The sequence below is a fragment of the Epinephelus lanceolatus genome, chromosome 15, assembly GCF_041903045.1.
Source record: "Epinephelus lanceolatus isolate andai-2023 chromosome 15, ASM4190304v1, whole genome shotgun sequence".
Classification (NCBI taxonomy): Eukaryota; Metazoa; Chordata; class Actinopteri; order Perciformes; family Serranidae; genus Epinephelus; species Epinephelus lanceolatus.
In genome coordinates this window covers 24821057-24846233 of record NC_135748.1, presented here as the reverse complement: position 1 = coordinate 24846233, position 25177 = coordinate 24821057, and the positions used below count along the sequence as shown (strand labels likewise).

Below are 25177 nucleotides of genomic sequence, written 5' to 3'. Positions count from 1 at the left end.
GGATCACTCACAAGCAGGAGACCAGAGTAGCGTTCGGGAAAAAGGCCCGTTTATTTGAGCACTCCAAAAACTCTGGTAACACTCCAGGGGGTAAAAGACTCTGTCCCAAACTCTGACTCTTCTAACGTAACACACACACTTCATACACACATACTCGTTTACACTACCTAGCGGGGACCCCCTCCCCTCTCTGCTCCACCAACCTCCAGCCCGCACACTGACTGACAGTGTAGCCTGTAAACAGAGCTCAGCTGTTTATTTAGCCTAGCAATATCTCCGGACTATAGTAGTATAGTATGGACCACTTTGAACGCGATTTTGAAGAGTTTCTTGTAGCGGACACAGACCCAGAGCCATACCTGTTTGAGTCGGAGCATACAGATGAGAGCCGGAGTACACTGAGCGGGCGAGAAGAGAGGCTGAATCCTCCACTCCCATTTTGCTGCACAGAATGGGATTCGGTGCTACCGCTACCATCGTTGGGGAGATATATCATCAGGAGGAAAAGCGCCGCAGAGAGTGCATCACAAGGAGTGAAGTTGCGTCTTCTTTTCCTCGCAGATGACAGTTCGGATTCATTCTCTCCTGTTGCGTGGTAAATGTGGTCCATTCGCAAACTTTATAACTAAACAAACTTTTCACTACTCTCCATCGACGAACTACTAACACTCTCTGCTGTTTCCTCCTCCTTCTTCCTTCCTCCCGCTGTCTTCGTTGGTTTATTTATACACGCGAAACGCATTCTCTGGCTGGCTGGATTGTCCGCTCGGGCTGCCGTACATACATGGCGGCGCAAGATGGCGACCTCTCTAAAGCAAGGCCCTTGCTATATATATATATATATATATATATATATAAAAGCATAATTATAAGGCTAAGAAAACCAAACGAATTTTATTTTATAGCGATTATACACTTATATAAACATATTAATGGGTAGAATATTCAGATTCAGATTCAGATTGACAATAAACCATGCCAAATATTACACACTGGCCCTTTAAAGGAGCTCTGTACAATATTCAGAGCATATCTATGATTCAGAGATGGTCTGCACACGGCTCTCAACATGGAGGTGGCTGAGCTGGCTGCTAGTAGCTAACAGTGCTAACAAGGACAACAGTGTTGATAGAGTGAAGAGTGTTAACCCGGGAGAACTGGACAGCGGGTACCACACATCTGCGATGATGCTATTGGTCAGGACCAAAGTTTGTGCATAAAGATGGACAACGTGTCTCCACGTCCTGCTGCTGCACAAAAATGAAGTCAAATATCCAAAATACAGCTGTTGCTATCTTACTGTGGTGCTATCATTTGGAGCCAGAGTCTTTGCAGTAGAGATCTCCGCAGTATAGAGTACTCGCCCATACACCCATCCGACCGATCGTGAGCAGCACCATTGCGTGCACACTGATTGGCACACACAGCTGTCAATCATGATGTCAGACCCTCCTTCTATAGCATTAAATGACTAATTAAATCCAAACTTATCAGACAGATGAACACTTGAACATACATCAGCATTATAACTACCTGAAATGACAGAAGCCATATTTGGCAAAATTATATTTGATGTAGTTTAGTTTGAGCCATGTCTCACTGACTAACATGGAGGGGGTTGGTTTATGACTTATACTGCAGCCAGCCACCAGGGAGTGATCAAGATGTTTTGGCTTCACTTTTTGGGAGCTGTCATGTCATCCTTATTTAGTGCCATATGAGCAGTGCACAGCATGGGCGATGAGCTAGCCAGTGGGATACACACACGGGGATTCACGTGCACTAACATGCACATTCGACCGGACGATCTACCTCAACAAAAAACAGAGAAGCTCAGAGTACAACACACACAGACTTAGCGTGACTTCATTCTCAGCTCAGGACGCTGTTACTCTACTGTATTTTAAATAGCAAATAATTAATTGGTGATGTGTTAATGATTTGAATATTGTAAAGAGCTCCTTAAAGATCCTGGCTAACACATTTTATTATTTTCAACAGCTGCTCAAATAGAAACCATAGAAATCTAGTTGCAGTACCTTTTGAAAGAGAAGGGTCAGTGTGTTAAATGATAGGCCTGACCGCTCATACAAATGCAACTGTCTCATGGTAAATGGCACACACAGAGTGATGGTTATATTTATCAAATAAAGTTGTTTTTTTGTCAGTAAATCTTTTATCTTTATCAAATATTCAGATTAATTTTCACTGTCAACTTTGAGTTCCACCTCTTACAGACATTTTTTACACCATGTAAGCCCAGAAGACACAAAGACACCATTAAAAACACTGAAATCAGCCATTTCATCTTTTGTCATGGTCATTTTAACATCAGTGAATCACCTTTCCTGCAAGTACCAATCATCTGCCAATAAAACTCTTTCATATAACTGTAAAAGAAGCATTTACATGAAGAAAACAAACACATTAAATGGCAAAAAATTAGTCTCAATTTCCTCTGAGTGGCCGGGACTCTGATTATTTGCTCTTACCTTGTCCTTTTTGCTCGAGCGCATCATTTCATAACAGTTTTGAAAGGGTTTATTTGTTGCTATGGCATTGGCTGTTACTTAAAATTCAGAGGCAGAGTGAAAATGCTGTTTCCATTTCTGTCTCTGTAACGACGAGACGAGCCTTGCTGGAGAATAGCATGTATAAATGTCAAACACTTGACAATCCCCCATTCCTCAAACACGCATATATTACAGTAAAGTAACTACCTTTGCACACAGTCACACAGACACACACACACAGACACACACACGCACACCACTTTAAAATATAATTGCATATATGGTGACAGTTTTACTGAATCTCTAGAGTTTTGCAGTCTTTCTAAGTACTTTACTGTACCACAGAAACATTATATGGGAGCAGCAGCATACAGCATAACACAGAGATTAAGACAACATACATTTCATGGCTTTTCATTTCCGCTGGATTAAACCCAGTCCCTCTGAGTTTGCTCTTTCTATACAGTTACACCAAACCTTGTTTGATGTCGGCTTTTGTCCAAGAAATAACAGCAGTGTCCCTTTGATAAGTTCCACAATTCTTCTGGGTCAAAATGAATTCTTTTTTTAGCATGCATGCATAAGTCTATATGAAGGATATGGTATCTAAAGAGCTATGGCACGGAGCAGTTTGATATAAAAAACAAATCACAATTAGCATGTGTTTACGAGATGGAACATTTAGTACTTCCATTATCATTATTATTATCTTGTTTTCTCTTTGTCTTTTTCGCCCCCGTTTTCCAAGAGCTGCAGTTTTAATCCGTTTTTTCAGGAGCATCGTCTGAATTTAATGAGTTTTTGGAAAGCCTGTTTGAACTCATCGTTGAATACGGTGTAGATAACAGGATTGATGAGGGAGTTCAGGTATCCCAGCCAGGTAAATATATCAAAAAGCACTGGATCAAACCAGCACTCTTTACATATGGCCATGACGAGCGTGCCCACAAAGAACGGGAGCCAACAGACAATGAAAGCGCCCAGGATGATGCCCAGCGTCTTGGTCGCTTTCCTCTCTCGAGCCGCGCACAGACGTTTCCTCTCCAGCACGCTGTCTGCCAACTTCACTTTCACACTATTCATGAACAGAGGCGACCCTCCCCCTCCTCCTGCGCTGCCAGAGTGTAGGTGTGCTTCCTGGTTGGAGGCAGAATTAAGAGAACAGAGAGAAGAGCCCGCAGAGGTCTGGATGAGCTGTGCTGTGGTGAAACGTTTCCCAGAGGCAGAAGGTGTCTTAAAGATGCGGGAGCGGGCGGCGACATAGATCCGTCCGTAGAGGATGATGAGGAGCACTGTGGGGACGTAGAAGGCGCCGAAGGTGGAGTATAGGGTGTAAGAGATCTGATCAGTATTCACCATGCACTCTGTCAGCTCCTCGTGGGCTTTGGCCTGCCGCCAGAAAAGTGGAGGCATGGAAATCGATATGGAGATCACCCACACCACCCCAACCATGACTGCTGCCCGGCGCATGGTGCGGCGTTTCGAGTACTCCAGCGCGTCTGTGATGGCCCAGTAGCGGTCCAATGCGATCACACACAGGTGCAAGATGGAGGCCGTGCAGAAGGTGATATCAGACGACAGCCAGATGTCGCAAACAATCTGCCCCAGCGACCAGGTCTTGCTGACGGTGTAGACGATGCTGATTGGCATGACTAAAATAGACACCAGCAGGTCTGTGACGGCGAGGGAGCCAATCAGGAAGTTAGCAGGGGTGTGGAGCTTCCTGGTTAGAAAGATGGTGGCAATGACAAAGGCGTTAGAGAGCACAGTAGCCAGGGTGACGAGAGCTAGGAGTGCAGACAGGGAGATCTGGAGGCCGAGCAGCGTGGTCTTGTTCCAGGGTGGTGTTGTTGTGGTGTCGGGAATCTCTGTGAAGTTGCTGCTAAAGTAGTCCAGTGAGCTATTATCCAGCTCCATGTCGCCTTTGCTTCTGTTAAACCTTTGTTTCTGTGAGGTTTAAACCAGCCTCGTCACATTAGTTCAGGCATGGCGCTGGTGAGGGCTGTACAGTGGCATGGCACTGCTGGTTCTGGCTGTACAAATTGCAGAAGCTTATCTTTTATCCTCCTTATTTTCCTTCATTTCCCTTGTATTGTGATTTCAAATAAACCTTCAGCGAAACTCCTAATTCCATCTACATCACATGCTGCTGTAATTGAAGCCGGTTAATTTGTCCATTTCACCCCTCCAATATTGATCCTCTCGCTGGTGTAGCTGCAGGAGAGCCGAATCCTAATTTGTATTCAGCTCCTGTCAGACATGCACTCCTTTTCTCTCTCTTCCCAACACTCTTATCTCATCTCCAACCAGCAGCCAGCCGGCACCAACACCTTCAGACCAAACCGTACTATCTATCAAATGCTTTAATGGGCTCCTCCTTTTCAATAAAGCTAAGCGGGGAGCTGCATGTAGGAAGATGATGACGACAGATACACAAGGTTCGCTTGTTGCCTCTCTCTTATCTATTCTCGAGTCCACGTGAAGCCTTCTAAATTGAGGTTTTACACTGAAACTTGGCTGTGTCTCATGTCTTTGATGATAATGAAAAGCCTGGACGTTACAGTCACATGATGCACATCAAAAACCAGATGAAGAATAAAAAAATCTAGCCATCCTGTGGGTAATTGTTCGATATCCATATATAGCTTTTGGCAGTTGTATAGAAGTTTGCTGAAATGCTGTGATCAGCAAAGCCTTTTTCTCAGGTTCCCGGTGTTAAATGCTTGTGTGTTCGCTTCTCTTCTCCACTGTCAGTTAAACTTCCAGTTGTAGCGTCCGTATAGCTGGGAAGGTTTAGTCATGAAGCTTCGTCTGCAGCATCCTGGGTGAGACAAACGAAAGGGAAAAAAATAGGAGAGATTAGTTGTATTCAACTTAACCGTCATCCCCTCCCCCATACTGAACACTTGCATACACAAACAAACCTCCTACATAGCAAATCCCACACATAAGGGGCAATAAATGCACATGAACAATCTGTAAACTCAACCTCGACCCGTAAATGGAGCATTATGACTTGATACACGGACTTAACACCCACACACCTCCAGCCATTGAGTTGATTTATTTCATTTGTTGTAAGACTGAAAATCCCTAGGCGAGGTAAATCTAAAACATTTCACCAAAGTCTGTTATTCATACTAAAACTAATCACAACAGAGTTTTACAAAAGGTATCAGATCTATGTAAATTCTCAATATAAAAGCAATTAATACTTAGAAATTCAGATTACTGTTACATAAATTAAATTCTGCCACAGCAACTGCTTTCCCTGATAGAATAGTTCACAGTCCAGTTATGGGGCGTCCTTGTTTCCGAGATTGGAAAATGTAGTGAGCTTAGCTACCAGTTTCATTACACTAAAGCTATCCACAGAGAAATGTAGTGAGCTAAGCTACGAGAAAAAGGCAAAAATAGCTTGCTGCTTACAAAGCTACTTTTATGTTTTTGACTTTATTTCAAATCAGCATTTTCTCAGTGATAAGAAAAACTGTCAGACAAACAATTAGGTATGCAAAAAATGTGCAGGTGAACTGTTTACTGTAAGGGGCAAGACACTTGAGGGACACGTCAAGAAGCGCAATGTAGCCAATCCGAGGCAGAGAGGGTGGGTCAAGAAAAGCCAATAGTGAAAGCAGCAAACAAAAGGTAGCCTATGTGATGTGGAAGTGCTTTCCTTGCCTACATGCCTCGGTGTGGCAGTAGCATCAGTCACATTACTTATCCTAGATATTACCCTTATTTTTATCCAGACCTCCACAGAAAACAAAGTCTGCTGCATTTTAGAGTTTTCTACTTTTCTAGTTCGCTACTGAAAAGCTATTTGACGCAGAAAGTAGTGACATCGCCACCACGCCACTGAGAATGCAAGCCCAGTCTCACTCCAAAGTCGTCAAAATCCAGCGCTTGGGCAATGACTTGCTGTGCCAGAAACCAACAAAAAAAGGCGTCCTTTAACGTTGGTATGATTCGCGGCTGCTTGCATTACAGTAATATGATATATATAACGGCAGCGTCAGGGGGAAACACGGTGGGACAAGGAAAAGAGTTAAGGCAGCGAATGTCCGAGTGGGTTGTGCGGGAGGGGTGGTGTATGGATCCAACAAACACTGACTGTCAACCTAGAGAGCGGTGTTCATGTCCCGTAAGATGCTAAAGCCAAACACTGTTCTTTTTTCCTAAACCCAAACATGTGTGTTTGTTGTTGAAGGAAAGAAAACATCAATTCGTTCATTGTACCGACATAGAGGGTTTATTTTGAAAGAGACTGTATGTAAATGTTAAATAACCTGTGAAAACGTAAGTGTATTTTGAAAGAAGACAATGCATGTAAAAGGCAGAACTTGACACAGTGTCACCAGAATGTCAAGACCAAAGGCACCCAGGGTACCTTGCACGTCATATGTGGATGTGTAAAGTCCATGACCAAGCACATCAATATGCGCGAAGGTCGGAGTGACAATGGGTTGAAAACGCAGTTAAATTAGTGGCGTCACTACTTGACGCTTCTGCCCAACACTGCACTACAACTGCTATCACCATAGCTTTCCATCTCAGTCTGACTCCCTTGGGACTTTACTTGGATGGTAAATATATCAAATATTATAGTATAAATATTTGAAAATTAAATTCAATAGAAATTCTTGTACCACAGAATGCTTCAAATTACAGTAAAGTACAGTAACCACAATTTAACGTTCACAACCACTAACAACCATAACAACCAGTGGGTTTTCCAGGTCAGGGTCACTCACTGGGCCCATTTTTAGAAACAACAGAATATTAAATATCTGGCAAAATCTAAAAATATATACGCTAATAAGTATATTCAAGGAGAAAAAGCAAAACCAGTGCCTAACAGAAAAACAATAGGAGTAAGATAAGTACAAGAGTTACTAGAAATGAACTAAAATGGTTGAAAAAACAGACTGCACCTAATAATCAATGCTATATTGTGTATGATATAACAACAAAAAGTAGTATTGCACATGATTTGAGAAAATGATATTGTACTACGCTGACAAAGAAGACAAAAGAAAAAAAATATTTTTTGTCATGAATTACATTTTTTGTTTAAGCACACAAAGTGTTTTTCTCTCACTGAGAGGACCCCATATAAACTTTTGGTCATGTGAAAAATTAACTCGACTTTCTTCACATTCACTGATAATGGTTCTCAGAAATACAAAGAGAGACTGACCATGTTGCGAGCTGACTTCCTTTCAAGTAGAATGAAAGAGATAAGAACTGAAATGTGGAAATGTGGTTTTATGCCACAGTGGGGATGTGGACTAATCATCACATTCCCCCCCTCCAGCTTTCCTTCTATATGTTAGGTTTGCTTTAATTTATTATTGAAGAGCGGCAGCATGGATACTGACCACTTTAATTCAGAGGAAAGAGTGAAAAACATATGGTATATTAAGTGACACATTTAATGGACTCAGGTCATGACTGCTAGGGCTACTTGTCACTGTTTCACAACTCACAGATCAAATACTGTTGAGACTGTTGAGAAGTCAAAGGTGACAACAGAAAAACTATATCAAAAGATGTGTTTACAAATTCTTACACAATTTATGCAGTATAATCCAGGTCTCATCTATCCAGTCACATGTTCAGTACTTCCAAAACACACAGCCCTTTCAGACATGGAGTTGAACTTAAAGTGAACTAAAAGTGAAACTCTAAATCTATGCTCACTTCAAAGCCAGACTCTACTGACAAAAACAACAGTTTCACCTCAGGAGTTGTTGGTCTACCACCGCCTTGATCATTCACCTCTTCTTACACATTATTGCAGTGTAGCATCAGCTTTTCAAACAACCTTAAAATATTCCACATCATTCATACATTCATGGTATTATTCAAATTCCAAGCCAGCATTGCAGTGAAGCGTCACCTATTCAGCATCAGCATTCACATCCGCAATTTCTTCAGAAATTGCATTCTATAGTTTGTTTGTTGTTTGTTGTTATTGTATGACTTTGTGAATCTAAACTAATCCTTTAAAACATCAAGTCACGCAGTAACACAAACAAACTACAGATGGAGGCAGTGGAAGACCAGCAGCTCCCGTGTCCAGCGAGGTAAAATTACTTTTTTGACTGAACTAAACTCGATAAATGAGACCTAGATTACATTGCACAAGTTTTGTGAAAGCTTGTGAAGGAATGCTTTGACATAGTTTTGCTTTTGTTAATCCTGGTCCCCTATGACTTCAGAAAAACAAGTTTCAGTCAGGAACACTTTAGTCAAAGAAAGCTATTTCCATTTGCAGTATTATATTTGGTGGTATGGCTCTGTACTGGGGCCTCTCTGCGACTTCCACACGCTTACATGAAAAGCCCAAGGCAGAGAGCACACACCTTTCTGCCCTTCCACGTGCAAACAAGGAAAACCTGAGGCAGAGAGAGCAAACCTCCCTGCCCTTCCATGCGCCTACATGGAAAGCCTAAGGCAGGAAGAGCAGCAGCAAAGACCCCCGGGAACAGAACAGAGCCAACATCAATGACAAACATCTATGACACTGATAGTCAGACACAGCAAAAGGAGGAGCTGGGGTGGGTTGCAAAGCAGCTTGCAGAGGAAGCAGCAACAGTAGGCCTGAATGAAATTTGCAAATTTGTTGCATTGAGAGGAATCATGTGATCTATCAGCTGACTCCTTTCAATCAATCAGCTGATCCATCAGTTGATTTGCTGTTTGAGATCAGCTGATGTACCTGGGATGGGAGCTGAGCTTGACATAGTGTTCTGGCTGAACTAACGCTATGCTCAATGCTCAAGTTTTCTTTTTGCAAATTCAGTGTAACACAAGGTGAATAATTCATATACAAATGATCATTTTGTTGGTTAAATATTCCTTTAATCAGCTTTTTGACAAACGGTAAAGGCTTTACTGAAGTGTGTTTTTTTTTTATAAATGTTATGCCCAAAAAAATCTTCTGAGGTGTTTACAAGAGGTGGATTTAGTACAGTTAAAATAGAAATGGATTTGGGATAGAAATACAAGATTTGATTACTGGAATAAGGTTTCTACAGCTGTTAAATTATTTTCTCAGAACTGTTTTTATTTCACACATCAACAAGCTATGAAGTGATGTTCGAATATTAAGGAACAGAGCTGCAGAAAAAAACAAGCAATGGTGTTTGCCACAGTAATTACAAATGTTTGCTTTTTCACAGTTAACACATCCTTCTGCTGGCACACCACGAGTGTCAAGACTGATTTCCGAGTGCATGTTTGTTCCTGATACAACTCTGCAAATCACATCCGTTAACTAAGTGTTGATTGGCAGCTGGGCTCTTGAGGGATTATTGTGGTTTGGCTGCGACGATAAAAAGCCATATTAACTAGTAGATGAAAACAGCCATGTCTGTTTAGCACATTCATTTATAGACTCTCAGGTGAGCATGAACATTTTTATAATCCAAATTCATTTTGGAGCCTTGTGTGTTCTTTATGTTTGCTCTCAGTGGTGTTGATTTCGGAGAGTCATTGAAGGAAAAACTCCCTTTGCTCACATTATGGATCACACCTAAAAATAACTTTCATTCACTGATTTAAATGACTGGGAAAAACATGAATTAGTGTCCTCGGTAATATAAATAAAGACTACAGTGAGAGATAGGATTTATTTTTAAGTTAACAAGATTGCAGCCACACTAGCAGTACTTATTGTAGTACTTCGGCAGAGTGGTTATTTGATCTGATGTAAAACCAACAGAAGAGATAATCGCCTGCATTATATGTGAAAACCATTAATCTAAAGCTTATGTTTTTCCTCTGCTTCATACTGTACCATGACATTCAAATGGCTGCGAGGGTGGTCGACTACTGGCTGCCCTCCATCAAAGACACGTACAGACTGTTTAACAGCAAAGAAAAGGGCACAGAGAACTGATGGTACCCACCCAGGCAAACACGTGCTTAACATCCACACAAACGATGGTCTCTCTGCTCATCTGCAGTGCAGCTTTTATGAATTTTAATACTGCTGCAAAACAGGAATAGCTCTTTATTGTTATGGTGTAATGGTTAGTATAAAATCATACATTGTCTGTGAGTATCCAATGCTGTTTCCCGAAATGTGCATCAGTCCGGCACTGCTCTGTAAATGTAACCAAGGCAAATGCCCTTTTCTCCTCATGCACAGCAATGTTAAAGCAAAAGAGGTTATTATTAAGGCTCAAATTCCGTTAAGCTCTTCATGTTGAAACAGTGGAGGAGCTGTTTATGGTTTAATTGCGTTGTGTAGGATTATTATTGAGAACTGTTGTTATGCTAAGTTTCCTACATACCAATAAGTGCCTCAACAGTAACACTTATGGCTTTTTTTCCACTGCATGGTTCGGCTTGACTTAACTCAGTTTTGGTACCAATTTTGTTTTCTACTGCTTATAGCCAAAACATGAAATGTGTCCACATATCTCAGTCCAACACCAAAATAAAAACTGTATAATCCAATCCAAGGCTACACACAAGACAAGACTGTTGGCATGAAGGTGATATTTTATACTAAATTAAATGCAGGGCTGAAGCTAAAATTGTCAGACAAATTCAAAGACCGGCAAGGGACTCTGTTGTTTATGACCAAATTACAAAATTACAGTACAAACAAGCTACGTGACTGCTGTAATCCACATCATGTCCTGCCTCCTGCACGCTCTACCCACGTGCCACCTCTCTTCTCAACCAATCAAAGTATTTCCAGTAGGTGAGAACGCCTCTGACATGGACAATCTCCTGTTCCGTGCTACATGTGTGAAAGGTAAACTCCAGACAATGTCTGGACTTGACTCTCTGGGTATTGTCTGAATTTCATATGAGAAAAACTGAGCATAGCGTTAGTTCAGGCAGGACATGATGTCAAGCTCAGCTCATATCCCAGCTACATCAGCTGATCTCAGACAGCCAATCAACTGATGGAGCAGCTGATTGATGGAAGTGAGTCAGCTGATAGATCACATGATTCCTTTCTATGCAACCAACTGGCAAATCCCATCCAGGGATCCAGCCTGCCTACTGTTGCTGCTTCCTCTGCAAGCCACTTTGCAACCTGCCTCCACTCCAGCTCCTCCTTTTGCTGTGTCTGATTTATCAATTTCTTTCCTGTTTGTCATTGATGCTGCTCTGTTCTGTTCCCGGGGGGTCTTTGCTGCTGCTCTCTCTGCCTTAGCCTTTCCATATAGGCACATGGAAGGGCAGGGAGGTTTGCGCTCTCCACCTCAGGTTTTCCAAGTAGATTCATGGAAGGGCAGAGAGGTGTGCTCTCTCTCTGCCTTTGGCTTTCCATAGAGGCGCATAGAAGATGCTTTCTGCATAGGCCTAGGAAAGGCAGAGAGGCCCCAGAACAGAGCAATACTGCCAAATACAATACTGGATATGGAAATAAAGTTTTCTCTGACTAAAGTAGCCCTGGGAGAACTGCTTCTGACAGCATCAGGTTGTTTCCCCAGACTCTGAAAGCTCTCTTCATGACCACAGAAGTATAGTATACTATGTATAGTGCTCCTTGCACACATTAACTGAAATTCATATGTTGAATCCACAGAGTGCCCTTTAAAAAACTGCTCTGATAATGAATATATTTTGTTTTACATGTGCTGAAGACTCCAAGAAGAAAACATGACTTGCAGATGCATTAGAGATAGCTGTAACTACTGATGGGTGAAGCATTACACAGCATGACAACCTTACAGTCACGCTTCATTGCATCAGTGGAGAAGAGATTGATAAGCACACAGAGTGTTTGGTAGTACTGCTCAGTCACATTGAATGCACCACATAGTGAGTGAAGTAAGAGGATTCTCGTGGACAGCATGGACGTATTCAGTCTCTGTAACATGTTTCTGGTGCACTCAAACACACACGTACAGTAGCATGTATGATAGATGGCTGTATAGCTTATCTGTTTACACATCAAACAAGTCAAGGACAGGGCTTATCTCCTAAGGGCCTGGTTTACAGCACAATGAGGTAATGAGGTTCATAATGAATGGATGAGAGGAAAAAGATTTTCAATCAAGAACAGGCCTTGCCTGAATTAGGCTGTATATTGTTTGCGTGAAATATATTAGCTTCTACATCTGGCTTTGAAATTGAAGATCATAATACAGCGAATCATCTCAGCCCGATGAGGTGCAACGTGCATTTATCATCTTTAAAACAATGAAAAAGTAACTGAGATCCTGATAAAAACAATCACAAAAATTTACAAGTTTGTTCATGTGGGTCTGACGAAGAGCAGAACTGCAGCCGTATACAATATCACTGACTGAACCATTCACTACAAATCCAATTCATTCCTTTCAGGCTTGGGCCAAATCCAAGCAGATGCTGCAGCGTGTACAGCAGCAGCCTGTTTGCTGGTCTGGGTGAAACAGAAATACCCTCTGAACCCAGCAGGCCTGCAAACACCGCATGGCCCCACTGGAGATAGCCTAATTGATTTAGCTCAGAGGAGGTAGAGCCATCGCTACCTCTGCTGTCAGCTAATGTCTGGTGTTTACTCAAGCGTGCACTAAACGGTAGGTGAGCAAGGATGTACTCTGTGTGTGTGTGTGCAAGCGGGGTAAGAACATCAATGAGAGGTTGGGGATTGATGATGGGGTAAATGGAAGAATGCTGTGATGGAAGGAGTCATGGGAGCAGACAATTGCTGCTTTACAAAGAATCATGTTGTGGACCATTTTGTGATCAGACCACCTTCAAACAAGGGTGTTGCCTGGTATCAGACAGAGTTGTCAGCTCGTTACACATCGTTTCTATCGTCAGTCGGACATTGCGTCCACTCAAACTGATTTCTGTGGGGAAAGAGGATTTAATTTTCCCTAACCAGTAACTAGAGACCAATGTATCTCTGATCGAATGTCATTTTACATCCACACTGATGCTTAGCCATACCTGTTTTACTGGGGTTTTAAGAGTGGACACTGCTTGTGTGTCAAAATATGACACCCTTTTAAGTCACTTTTTGACGCTCAGGGATGGTGTGTCAATTTACCCTCGTTACATGCATCGTGTCTGAAAAAAAAAACAAAAAACTTTAGTTTTCACAGGAAATGTATGGTTTCTGCTTGTTAAATCCAAACAGTTTCTTTCCAAAAAACACTTCGAATATAAGTAAAAAAAACCCCCCTCCATTTTAAGTTCACTTTCTTAGGTTTAGGCAACAAAAGCACACGGTTAGGTTTTTAAAAAAAATTCAGTTATGGTTAAAAAAGGTATGTTTGTTACCAACATCATATAACGTCCTAACATATGTCACTAGCACAGTACACTTACTAGCACACTGTGTTGTCTGTCTGACCCATCCACTGTGGTAGCGAAAAGGCCAAGAAATGTCTGAGAGTCGAGATAAAGTTAGTAGTAAAACATGTTTACTAAAATTGAATAATCCTGATTGGTCTCACTCTGGGGTGAAGTCTAAGAACAGATCAACCTGGCAAACATTGTGATGGTAAGAGCAAAGTGACCTGGCGAACATTGGGATGGTGAAACAAGTTCTGGGAAATGGCAGGACAACACAAACACACACATACACACACATGGAAAGTTAGGTATGATGTTTGTCTGAGGAGGAGTATAAGAATGTTTGGTGAACTGCTCTACAGTGCTGTCTCATTGTTGTAAGCTGTGTCTTCAATAAAATATCCGCAGAAGGCTGTGAACCGATCCAAGTCACACAAGCTACGAGCCTTCCAACCATTCCATACCCACTTTCTTGTTGCCTGAAGTGTCAAAAGAAGCTGCCATACTGTTGCTAAAAGGTGACTCTGTGTTGTGTCTGACACAACAAGGGCCACTGACCAAGCATTGGTAATTGATTAGTTGGGAGTGAGACTCATGGAAGACATGTTGGTTTTAAACAGCCTTGACAGCAGCTTCAATCTTGTCTACAGTGCTTTCCATTGTTATTACTACTCATTGGTTCCGATGCACCACTTGATAATGCTAAACAACAGCTTGACACTGAATGGCTACTTGTTAGTTTCATAGACAGTAAGATAAATGACATGACAACCCCCCTAAAGTGAAACCAAAACATCTCAGTCGCCCCCTGGTGGCTAGTTGCAGTATAGGTCCTTAAACCAGCCCCATTCATGTTAGCATATAAGACAAACTAAAAACTCAGAGAATATGTTGGGTAGTTCTAATCACTAATGTAAGTTCATTTTTCAGTAGTGTTCATTTTTCATATAAGTTTGGTTTTAATTCGGCATTTGACACTATAAAAAAGGGTTTTACGTCACAATAAAGAGCTTTGTGTGCCAATCGAGTGCTAGCGATTAATGGTGCTGCTCACGATTGGTCAGATGGCAGGAACTCAACACCATGTAGATCACTATTTCGCAGACTCTGGCTCCAAATGTCATGACCAGCGCAAGATGGCAGTGGCCATATCCAGGATATTTTGAGTCTTATTGGCTGTTTTTATTTAAGCCAAAAAAATGCTGTTTCATGTCATGATGCCAGACGAATCAGTCAACTCGACCTCGGTGGAGTGGGCAAATGTCAAAGTCTGGATCCAGGCAAACAAGGGCATCATTTCTTACTGCTCTGTTTTGTCTACATATTGTTATTGATAGTTTATATTCTCCTAATGGATGGTTGACTTGACATCAGTCAAAAATAAGATGGTAAAGCATTGTAATCTTTGTAAAGACACAAATACAACATTATCTATCGGAAACTATCATCTACAGGAAACTATAAATGATTCTAAGAAGGTTTAGTGCATTAATAATTAAAATATTCGCATAACATCATATTCATCTACTTATCGTTATTATTATTATGGAGAGCAAAATAACCTTTTGTTCCAGCTAAAGTATAAATGTACACTTAAAAAAAGCCCTTGCTTGCTTAATGCTGTAATATTATTCACTGTTCACTTGGTGCAATAAGGTGAACTGCTCTTTAACTGTCCCATAGCCAAGCATGGACTGCCAAAGTCTTTGGCTCGTTCTGCTTATCATTTCAGTTGGTATGCAGTCAGGATGCTGTTGTTTGAATTAGCCACCGAAATAAATTTTTACAATGCAGTTTGCTCAGCAGCATGAAGACAATGAATTATAGATAGCTGGGCTGCATCATGTGTAGGAAAATGAAACTATAAAATATAGATTAGTAGGAATGTTTGAACAGTCAGCATGACTTCTGCAGTGATATCCTTCAGCCTGGAGGTTAAAGTGCATGCAATCAAAGGAGACAATGGAGCGATGGAGTCCATGGCCATAAATCACCACTATGCTACAGTATGCAGAATAATGGAAACATATTTCATGAATGGTTGGCGTGTATGAATTGCAACATGCTGGCATGTCATGCTGCAATTCAGGAAAAATAAATAACAAATGAAATCACATCATTTCTCGAGGGCTCAGGGGTTTGTCTTATCTCTGTTGTTTGCAGCTGCCTGGGAGCGTGCTTTTCTCAAGCTGCGTGGGCCGCACGTGTGCACAAGCATGCACATATACAATCACACACACCATGTACATCCTTCCAACAATCCACCTACACACACAGACACACATGTAAGCATAGACAAACATAAAATACAACACAATTAATTCCCACAGGCACTGGAGGACACTGAAGGGGCTTCTCAGGTTTATGGTGATTTATGGTGACTGATTCCTGTGCTGGCAAATGAATTGCAAAGCGGGTGTGAGGGAGTTCAAGTTACCCAGAGATACAGTGACAGCGGTCTGCTCAAACCCCTGGGTGCAAACCTCAGATTTCATTATAGAGTTTGGGAAGGATAATCTCAGCTCTTCTGTAAGCTGATAGAACGGGAACAGATTGTTGAAAACAGGACAATTTACCCTCTTAGCATTAAAATACGGATTTTTCTGTTAACGTAAGCCCCCCCTTTATATTAACAGGTTGCACGGCAGCATGTTTAAACTGTTTCAAATGTTCCTCTTATCATCGTTTCTGCCTAGAATAAACTTTATCGACACATCAAAGCCTCCTACTGCAGAGACGAGCTTCCCACCAGTGTTTTTTACACCACTTCACAGTAATACACTTCTCACTGTGTGTTCATGACCCTTAGAAAGTGGAACAGGTCCAGTGCAAATCTAGGACACCTGAGAGGCCCTTCATTGAGAGTGGGCCTGGGATGAGCTGATGCAGAGATTATCTGTCACAGCCGGCTGTGTGTAAATGTGTGTGTGTGTGTTTGGAGGAGAGAGACGGAGAAACAGACAGGACGAATGGGGATCTGGTTTAAATCTAAGGAGATGATTAAAGAGCTTGCGATCAGGACATTGTTAGTGTTAACTACGAATTAACAAAACAAAAAATAAATTTTAGGTTGTCCCTCCTGAAGCGTGTGATCTTGTGCAGGACCACAGCAGATAAAACAGAATCAAGCAGTCCTGTGCATTATTTGTGAGAGCATGCAATTTGTTCTAATCTGCACGCTATTTTTTGCAAAATTTACAAAATTGCTCCATTACAATAAAATTGCAGCCATTTTCCACATAATATAATCCATTTTCCACCTACTGTTGTGAGCGCAGGTAAAATGAAACCTCATCTTTATAATCAAAATTCTTTGCCACCTGGAAACTTTCTTTCCCCAGTTTTAGCTTCACAGAAAATGCTGACTCACAGCCGCTGAATCACCTCCAACAAGCTCCACTTACACCCTTTTTCCACCAAAAGTAGCTTGTGCATGCCAGTTTTAAGCACAGGAAAACATGTCAAAAATAGGTGATAGACTCCTTTTCCATTGCCAGTAGACCAGAGCCATGTACAACGCTCTGCTGCAGATGAGTATGCCTTTCTGTGTATGTGTATTTTTTTTTTTTTTACTTTTTTACATCACTTTTTTTAAAATCTCTTAGTTACTCAGTCTCTCTTTCAAAGTTGGTGCTGACTAAGGCTGCTTTCAGACCTAGAGTTGTCTTGCTTTGGTCTGAATCAGGGACTAATTTTCTTACAAAGTTGTATAATTGCCTAGAGTTGGTTCGTGTTCTCACGGCAGCATTTACAAGCGGACCAGATCAAATGCCTTGTGCCAGAAAGCTGCTCTTGATTGATCAGAATTTCCATGTGGGAAAAATCCAGTAAGTAAACAAAACGTTGAAGAAGAGTACACTTGCAAGATAAATGTGACACTTTCTAATGTCACAATGGAGGGACAACTACGCAGGTTGATTTTAGCGCTGCTCATCGTGGACTATATTGCTGTCATTGTTCATTTTAGTCAAACCATACAGTTTGAAAATGAGGCGCAGCTCCAACTAGAAAACAATGTTTTGATGCATTGGATGTGCTGAATGTGCATATTAAGGCAGTACAGGAGGAGGTGCACATTAATAATCCTCCAGGACTGTAACATGCTCATGTTTAACCCAAACAATGTGTCATGTGACTGCAGTTGGTTCAGATCCAGGTCGGAACACGTTCTCACCACAAACGAACCGCACCAGAGTTCGTTTGTAACCAGACCGAGACCGCCTCTTCAAGAGGGTCTTGGTCCGGTTGTTTTTGGCGCGCACCCGAGTGCGGTTGCTGTGTTCACACCTGCCCAAATGAACCGCAGTTAGGAGGCAAACAAACTTGAGTTCAACTGAACCAAACCAAACATCGTAGGTGAGAAAGCACCCTAAATTTGGATCTACATTCAAACCCAGCTTGGATGGAGACAGACGGTATTTTGTGGCGATCTGTCACTATAGCATGCTGGCAAAGGGTCTAAAATTAGCACAGCCACTTGGGTGTTGTATTTCCATCACTGCCGATTGAAGCTGACCCATGAGTAATGTAGAGTCATTTTACCTGGAAGTAAATGCCAATTGTAACCTTTCCCATAAAAAAGCCAGATGTTAGTGGGTGGCTCAAGTCTCATCTCAGCAAATCATTTCTTTTCTTGTACCTATTGCACCATCTAGCCATATACTCATACCTATATTTTCTTAACCTTATATTAACTAGTGTGGAACATAGCTGCCTAACCAGCTACAGTAGCTGTGCACTCTACCTTACATTTACAAAGTAAACCTATGCACAAAAAACTTTTTAAGATCATTTTTAATCTCCCAAAAATGAATTACTGCATAAGTGTTAACGATTTCACAGTTCTCCCCTCTGACTTGCATTTTTAAACGGTGCGAGTTTCTGCAAAATAGCACAAATGGATGTGAACTGCATTGCAAATTTTCATAAAAGTTGTTGCAGACTCGGTTGGTTCTGGCTTTTAAGTGCCAGAGCTCTTCATGTTAATCCTGTTTACATGACTGAAGTAATTATCCATTTGCCCCAAAATACACCACTTGAAAGGAATCACTTGGTGTTGTTTGTTGTGAGACATGTTTGTCATAATTTAACACATAATATTCTCGCTACAGCCTTTGGGGAAGTAGATGGTCATGTACAGTTACTGCTCTAATGCCAGTCCTGTCTCCTGGAGGTTACATTTATACAGGCTTCAACTAACCTCAAACAGAAAACGTGGTTTTGAGGGAAATGTAAAGTCTGTTAACATAACTGGATAATGTTGCAATGTTACACCATAGTGACTAGAGCATTATATTGTTATTAATGCCTTTTTTATGACATTTTTGTTTAAATGAAATCACAATCTTTCCTAAAACTTAAACAAAGTCCATTTGTTGCCTGTACTTAACTACAAACAATGACAGATCTTCCTATAGGCAGCAGCCAAATCCCCTCCCCTCAAATCTTTTTTTTTAATTAAAAAAAAAAAAAAAAAAATCGAACATTTGCGCAAAATGATCCAAAGATCCAAGAACGGTCGATCTGTAGTAGGGGCACCACTCTAGTCCTGAGTATGCAGTCCACCTTGATGTGTTCATCAGTGAGTGATCATCACAGTCAGAACATGCTAAATCATTGATGGGTGTGGTGAAGTGAAGTGTATGAGGAGAGGGTTACAGTAAGACAGAAGGAAAAGGCAGAAGCCATCCAAGGCGCAGTACCAAAAGAAAAAGGAAGATGAAAGTGGCAAATTTGCACATATGTATTCTTTTTATCGCTTATTTATTATCATTGTTTGCTAACTAAGTTATTTATTTGTGTTGATTTCTCATTATCTCTTGTTGCTCTTAAATAAAAAGATGATAATATTCTTTTTGAGTGGGTGTTTGGGGCCAGAGGAAGCTCGCCTAGGGCACTGAATCTGCTACGTCCGGCATTGGATGTGAACCTGAGATTCTTGTGTCACACTCCTGCACTACTTAGTGTGTCCACTACCCACCCTAACCACCTCCTAGTGAATCCAATGCTGTACATAAATGTAGTTTCATTAACTCAAAGAAATGTCTGCGAACATAATCCAGTTAGCAATTACATTGTCACCACATTATGACACCATACGTTGTATATAGTAATACAGAAATGTAATTTCTAGGAGACAGGGTTTCTCCTGAGCTTTATCCGTTTCCTTCCCCTTGGCTCCGTTCTCACATCCCTCCCCCCAAAACCTCTTTTCTTTGGTTTCCTTTTTGCTGTTATCTCTCTTTTTCCTCAGGAATCACCAGTGGGCTCTATTCACAGTAGAGCAGACGAAGAGATGACTCCCCCACTCTGTCTCAACTTCCCTGTTTCAGTTGCGCCCTCCTCCCTTCAGCTGACAGTGGACCATCATTAGATTCCAACGTACACCTGTCTGAAACCCTAATCATTCCCCCCACCTTCCTTCCTTCTTTCCTTCGCTGTCCCTACATCCCCTCATCGCCCCATCCAGCAACCCTCATCCCCATCAACCATTATATGCAATAAACTAATTGCAATCTGTAACTCCATTGGTGTGATCTTTGTTTGTGAAAGCATTATTGAATGAAGACTGGTGAGAACAGGCAGTGCTGTAGATGTTGCTTCCAGAGAGGCTGACCAAATGCATATGGTCTGAAATGAACTCGAGCTCCAGCTAATCTGGTCGCGTATCACTTAACGTATGAAGTAACTTTAAATATACATTCTTTCATTGATGATCCATTAATGTTAGCAGATACAAGCCCCTTTTATACTGTCAGATTTTCTGCGAATGTTGGGCCGTTTTGCCGGCAAGCTGCAAGCATTTAGACACACAGAGGCAGATTGGCGAGTTGATCCGAGGTGCCCAATTTTCCACCGCGTAGGGGTAGTCATATTGGCGGAACCCTTTTAGTTTAAACAGAGTGAGGCGGCCTTCTGCAAACGGGAGGGGCTGTTGATGACTTGTGGGAGGAGCTGTTGATGATGCTGCATGTGCGACCCACTGGCGGTGGATAAACAGGACACAACTGATAGCAGGAATTAGTGAGCAGCTAGTAGCAAGAGGGAAACACAAACCTGACAGACACTGTAAAGATGAGCAACTGCGGAGACAAGGAATTACGCGCCCTCCTTGCCCTCGCAAACAAAGAGGCCATTAACTGTCAGATGACGGGGACGGTGAAGGACGGGCCGACTTACGAGAGAATCGCCAAAGGACTTCCCTCCCACGTCACTGTTTCCGTCACACGTTGAGCTACACGTTTTGTAACTTGCTCACGCCCCCAATTGCCCCGAAAAAGGCACATTCTGTATAAACAAAAGTAGGCAGGCGGCATTTTGCCACACTCCCCTATTTTGTTTTTATACTGCCAATGCTGAAAAAAGACTGATTGGGCTTTCCTGCAAATTTGCACAATTCCTATTTAAAAAGGACTACAGACACAGACAGATTACTACCAGGTGTGATGAATCCATCAGCTGGTACAACTAATTAGATGAGATCAACTCTGAGGAGCAGAAACCTGACTCCCAAATCACAATGACCTGTCTAATGAGTAATCATCAGTGCTGCAGGAGTAGCTTTCAGAGAGGCTGACCAACTACATTGGTCTGAAATGAACTTGAGTTCCAGCTAAACCTGGTCGCATATCAGTAAATGTTTGAAGTAACTTTAAATATACATTCTTTCATTGATGATCTATTAACTCATCAAATAAAGTCAAAGTGACTTTGCTCATTTGTTAATGGTGAGCAATAGGAAGTCATGATACATCCTTCATTTAATCACCATGAGTCATGAATTATTTAAGTATATGATATGTACCCTTATCATCGAGTGTTACAGACTCAAGCGTAAACATGTAGTTGTGTGAGCATCACTGCAGAGCCACAGACAGATATTCACTTAGAAAGTACATTAGAAAATAAGTCATCCAGTCTCTGCCTGTTTCTCTTTGTCCTGCTGTTTTTTCCCCTTTTTTTCTGCCCCAAAATTTCAATATGGTTTAAATAACATTAAAAAACAGTTACCATGTCTAACAGAAACACCGGCCTACCAAAGCCCCGCAGTGTTTCTATGGATGCCATGATGGGAACAATTACGCAAACGTCATTTGACCAACAATAACAATATATCCAAATAAACGAAGCTCTGCGGTTGGAATTCAGCGAATGGATGATGGCAAACAGGAGGGCTTTTATCTTTATCCTCTATGTTTTGAGTATCTGAGTCATAAAAGTGAAGGGGCAGCAGTGCAACAGAGGTGGGAAACAATGATCCATCCAGGAGGCAACAGTGGATGTTTGATGAGAGCGCTGAAGAGGACAACATGAAAGGCCTATTAGAAGTTTAGTTTGCCCAGATTGACAGAAAGTGATGTACAAAGAATGTAGAGAAGGAGAAGAAGGAGAGCACATGACTAAAAATAACAAGGTACAAACTGTTTTACATAAAGATGTACGGAATATATTAGAAGGGGAGTGAAAATGAATATATCAAGGAAGAAATATTGAACGAGCAAAGATGATAAGAGTCGAATACTAAAACCAGCTCAGATGTGTCCTAAACTGGTTTGACTACTGGCTGGTGAATCAATTACTGATTACTGTTTCAGTAAAAAGAAAATTAAATGTAATGAGCTCTTCTGGGAGCACCGCACACTATAGATGGCAGCTTGATTAAGCTTAAGCTTGAGCAAGAAACCAACTGATACTCCAATACTGAAAAATTCCCCACGTGAGCACAATGTAAAGTGAAATATACAGGGTGTTAGCGCTAGCTTTAGGACAGGTCCTCACAGGACAGGGCCATAATGTTATATAATAGGATGAGCTGCAAAAAAAAGTCTGACTCTGTGTTTGTTCTTTACTATGATTCAGTAGTTGCTATAAAGCCCTTTCTTAACACTTAAGGAAGTATTTCACTGCTGGAAAGATGGTCTCTTCATAAAATTGGGCAGTCTATGCAGTAGAAAGATGCAAATACTTTTGAAAATGGCGTTACCTGCAGAGAAAACTGAGCAAAAGGGCTGTGGCATTCACCTTTGCTCAACAGGCAGAAAACCTACAACTACCAGATTGCACTGCGCCGCACCGGACGAATAAATGCTCCTGCAAGCTTGTCTGTTTTGACACAAAAAAGCATATGGTGTCCGGCTGGTAACAAATGTTCTCAAGTTACAGTTGAACAGTACTGTAACATATGTGTCTGAACACATTTGAGGTGAGATATAGGCAACCCAGTAACAGATTTTTGGTTCATATTTTATCAGCACTGCTCAGTTTTACCATTGTCATTTTTTTAGCATCCAATTTACAATACAGGAAACAATATGGCACCATTTCCTGTTCACAAATTCTCATATTACAGCCAAACAGTGCACTAAAACTGTTTCTGAAGACCTTTTAGTTGAGAAACAAGCATTACAGTGGTTGGTTTATATTTGATCAGCACTGCCTTGTTTTACCATTTTAACGGAGTTTGTTCTGAGAGTAAGAGAAACAGAGAGAGGGGAAGGTCTCTCTCTTGAGCCACTTCTATTCTCTTTGTGTTTGGGGTGGAAGTCATTAAAAATGAGGAAATAAAATCTGTGGGTCGAGTGACAGCTCTAGAGCCAGCAAAAACATGTGGCGGATCATCCAGTGGATTTGAGCTGAGAGATGAACAGGGAGATGTGGGCCTTGGTTAACCTGGAAATCCAGATGCCCCACTCCTAGCAAATTCAAATTTGCTCTGCACGGGGATCTGGCCCCGACGAGCAGAGCCCGGTGAATCGCCATCGGACCAATCAGATCAGTCTATCTGACAGAGGTGGGTTCTGGGCGGGCGTAACATGATGAAGACAGCGCTGCACCATAGGAGTCGAAAAGTAAACAGCCAAGATGGCAGCTGCCAAAGGACCACGTCCATTCAATTTAGCTTTGGAAGAAACGCTAAGCCAACTACACTTAGCTTTTTCCTTGAGAGAGGAACAGAAGACTGCCCTAGAAGCCTTTGTTTCCAGGAAGGAAGTTTTTGCCGTTTTGCCGACGGGATACGGCAAAAGCATAATATATCAGTTAGCCCCACTGGTTGGCAAACCAATGGGGCTTAGTGCAATGAATACGTCACCTTGTTTTTTGCTCTGATTGGCTATCGTGCTATCCAATTGCGTGCGCTGGCATTTAATATGCCTCAGTTAGTGCCGCCCCTTGGGTAGGAAGGGTGTAACGGTGAGGGGAAACTCAAAATCTTTCTAGGCCAGGCTAGGCCTTGGTAAGTTTCATTTGCACATACTACCCCAAATATTATGAGACAATGCTGGTTAAAAATCAGCAAAGACTCCCTTTAATGTAAAGTTAGCCAAGATGCAGGATTCCAGGTGATCAGGCAACACTGACTACCAACAAACCAACACAATAAACAACTTTATTATCATCAATAAAGTCCCTTATCATCACTACATACACTTGATAGTAGGTACACAATGAGTTGAATTTTACTGGTCAACTTTTCGCAATATGAAGTGTGAGGAATTACACAGAAATGAGCTAAAACAAATTTTACGTCTAAATATCAAGAACATAAAGTAAAAAAAAAAACCCTGTTATCATTACCTTAAATTTCCTAGTGTGAGGAACAGCCCTAAAGCCAGCTGAAATCTACCAAATGGCTGGTGTACTTGAGCAGAGGGTTGAGCAGGGAGATCTGGGTGCTGGTAAGATTGAAGGAAGTTCGTAGTTCATTTACACATACTACCCACCTAACTGATACAAAACTGATTGAAAATGGGCAAAGTATCCCTATAAATTACTCTGCATAAAGCTTATTTAAAAAAAGGTGCCTCAAAAAAGTCGCCAAAGACAATCTTTGCATGCTGCTGTTGTACAGCTTTTATAAAACGTAAAATAATGACTCACTTTTCTTAAGGTTTTAGTCAGATCAGAAACAGCCATCAAATTTCGTGCTGAAAAAAGTTGTTTAGGGTTTTGTCTCTTCCGTTACACCCATGAAAGAGTAACTTTTGACCCTGAAGACAGCAGAATTCTGTGCCTGTTCATTTTCATGCACTCATTAGTAGATAGTCTGCATTATTTAATGTGGCAGGCAACACAAGTAGAGATACTTCACACCAAAGAGAGGTGGTTTCAGGGATTTCTTAGAAGTCTTGGTAATAGAGGCAGAGCTCTTCAGGAGAAATAGTTGAGTCTCATCAACATGGCAATGAAATAAAAAATTAAGATCCACATGGCCAAGGGTTAGCATGTGCACTGAAATTGGACCATGAATTGAGCCCCGCAGTGCTGTGTATGTTGTGAGGAAGATGAGCCACAGCGGTGAGAGATTGTTCTGTAGCTACAGCAGCAGATGATCCAGTGCAGATCTCAGCAGAGACGTTCACATGTGGGTTGATTCGATCTTGTGCAGCTTGCGTACAATCTTATCGACC

At 41.5% G+C, this 25177-nt stretch overlaps 1 protein-coding gene across 2 annotated transcripts in view; it reads right to left on the bottom strand.

Moving 5' to 3' along the window:
- Positions 1-2822: 2822 nt before the first annotated feature.
- The window catches only part of htr1d (5-hydroxytryptamine (serotonin) receptor 1D, G protein-coupled), a 40733-nt gene continuing 18378 nt past the window's right edge, over positions 2823-25177 (bottom strand). The window contains exons 2-3 of one of the 2 annotated variants that reach the window (XM_078175079.1): positions 13422-13541; positions 2823-5334 (exon numbers count right to left, since the gene is read on the bottom strand). In XM_078175079.1, the coding sequence (XP_078031205.1) occupies positions 3285-4430 (1146 nt within the window). In that variant the 5' untranslated portion in view covers positions 4431-5334; positions 13422-13541 and the 3' untranslated portion in view covers positions 2823-3284. The remainder of the gene's footprint in view (positions 5335-13421; positions 13542-25177) is intronic. The other variant, XM_033642123.2, reaches the window with a different exon arrangement.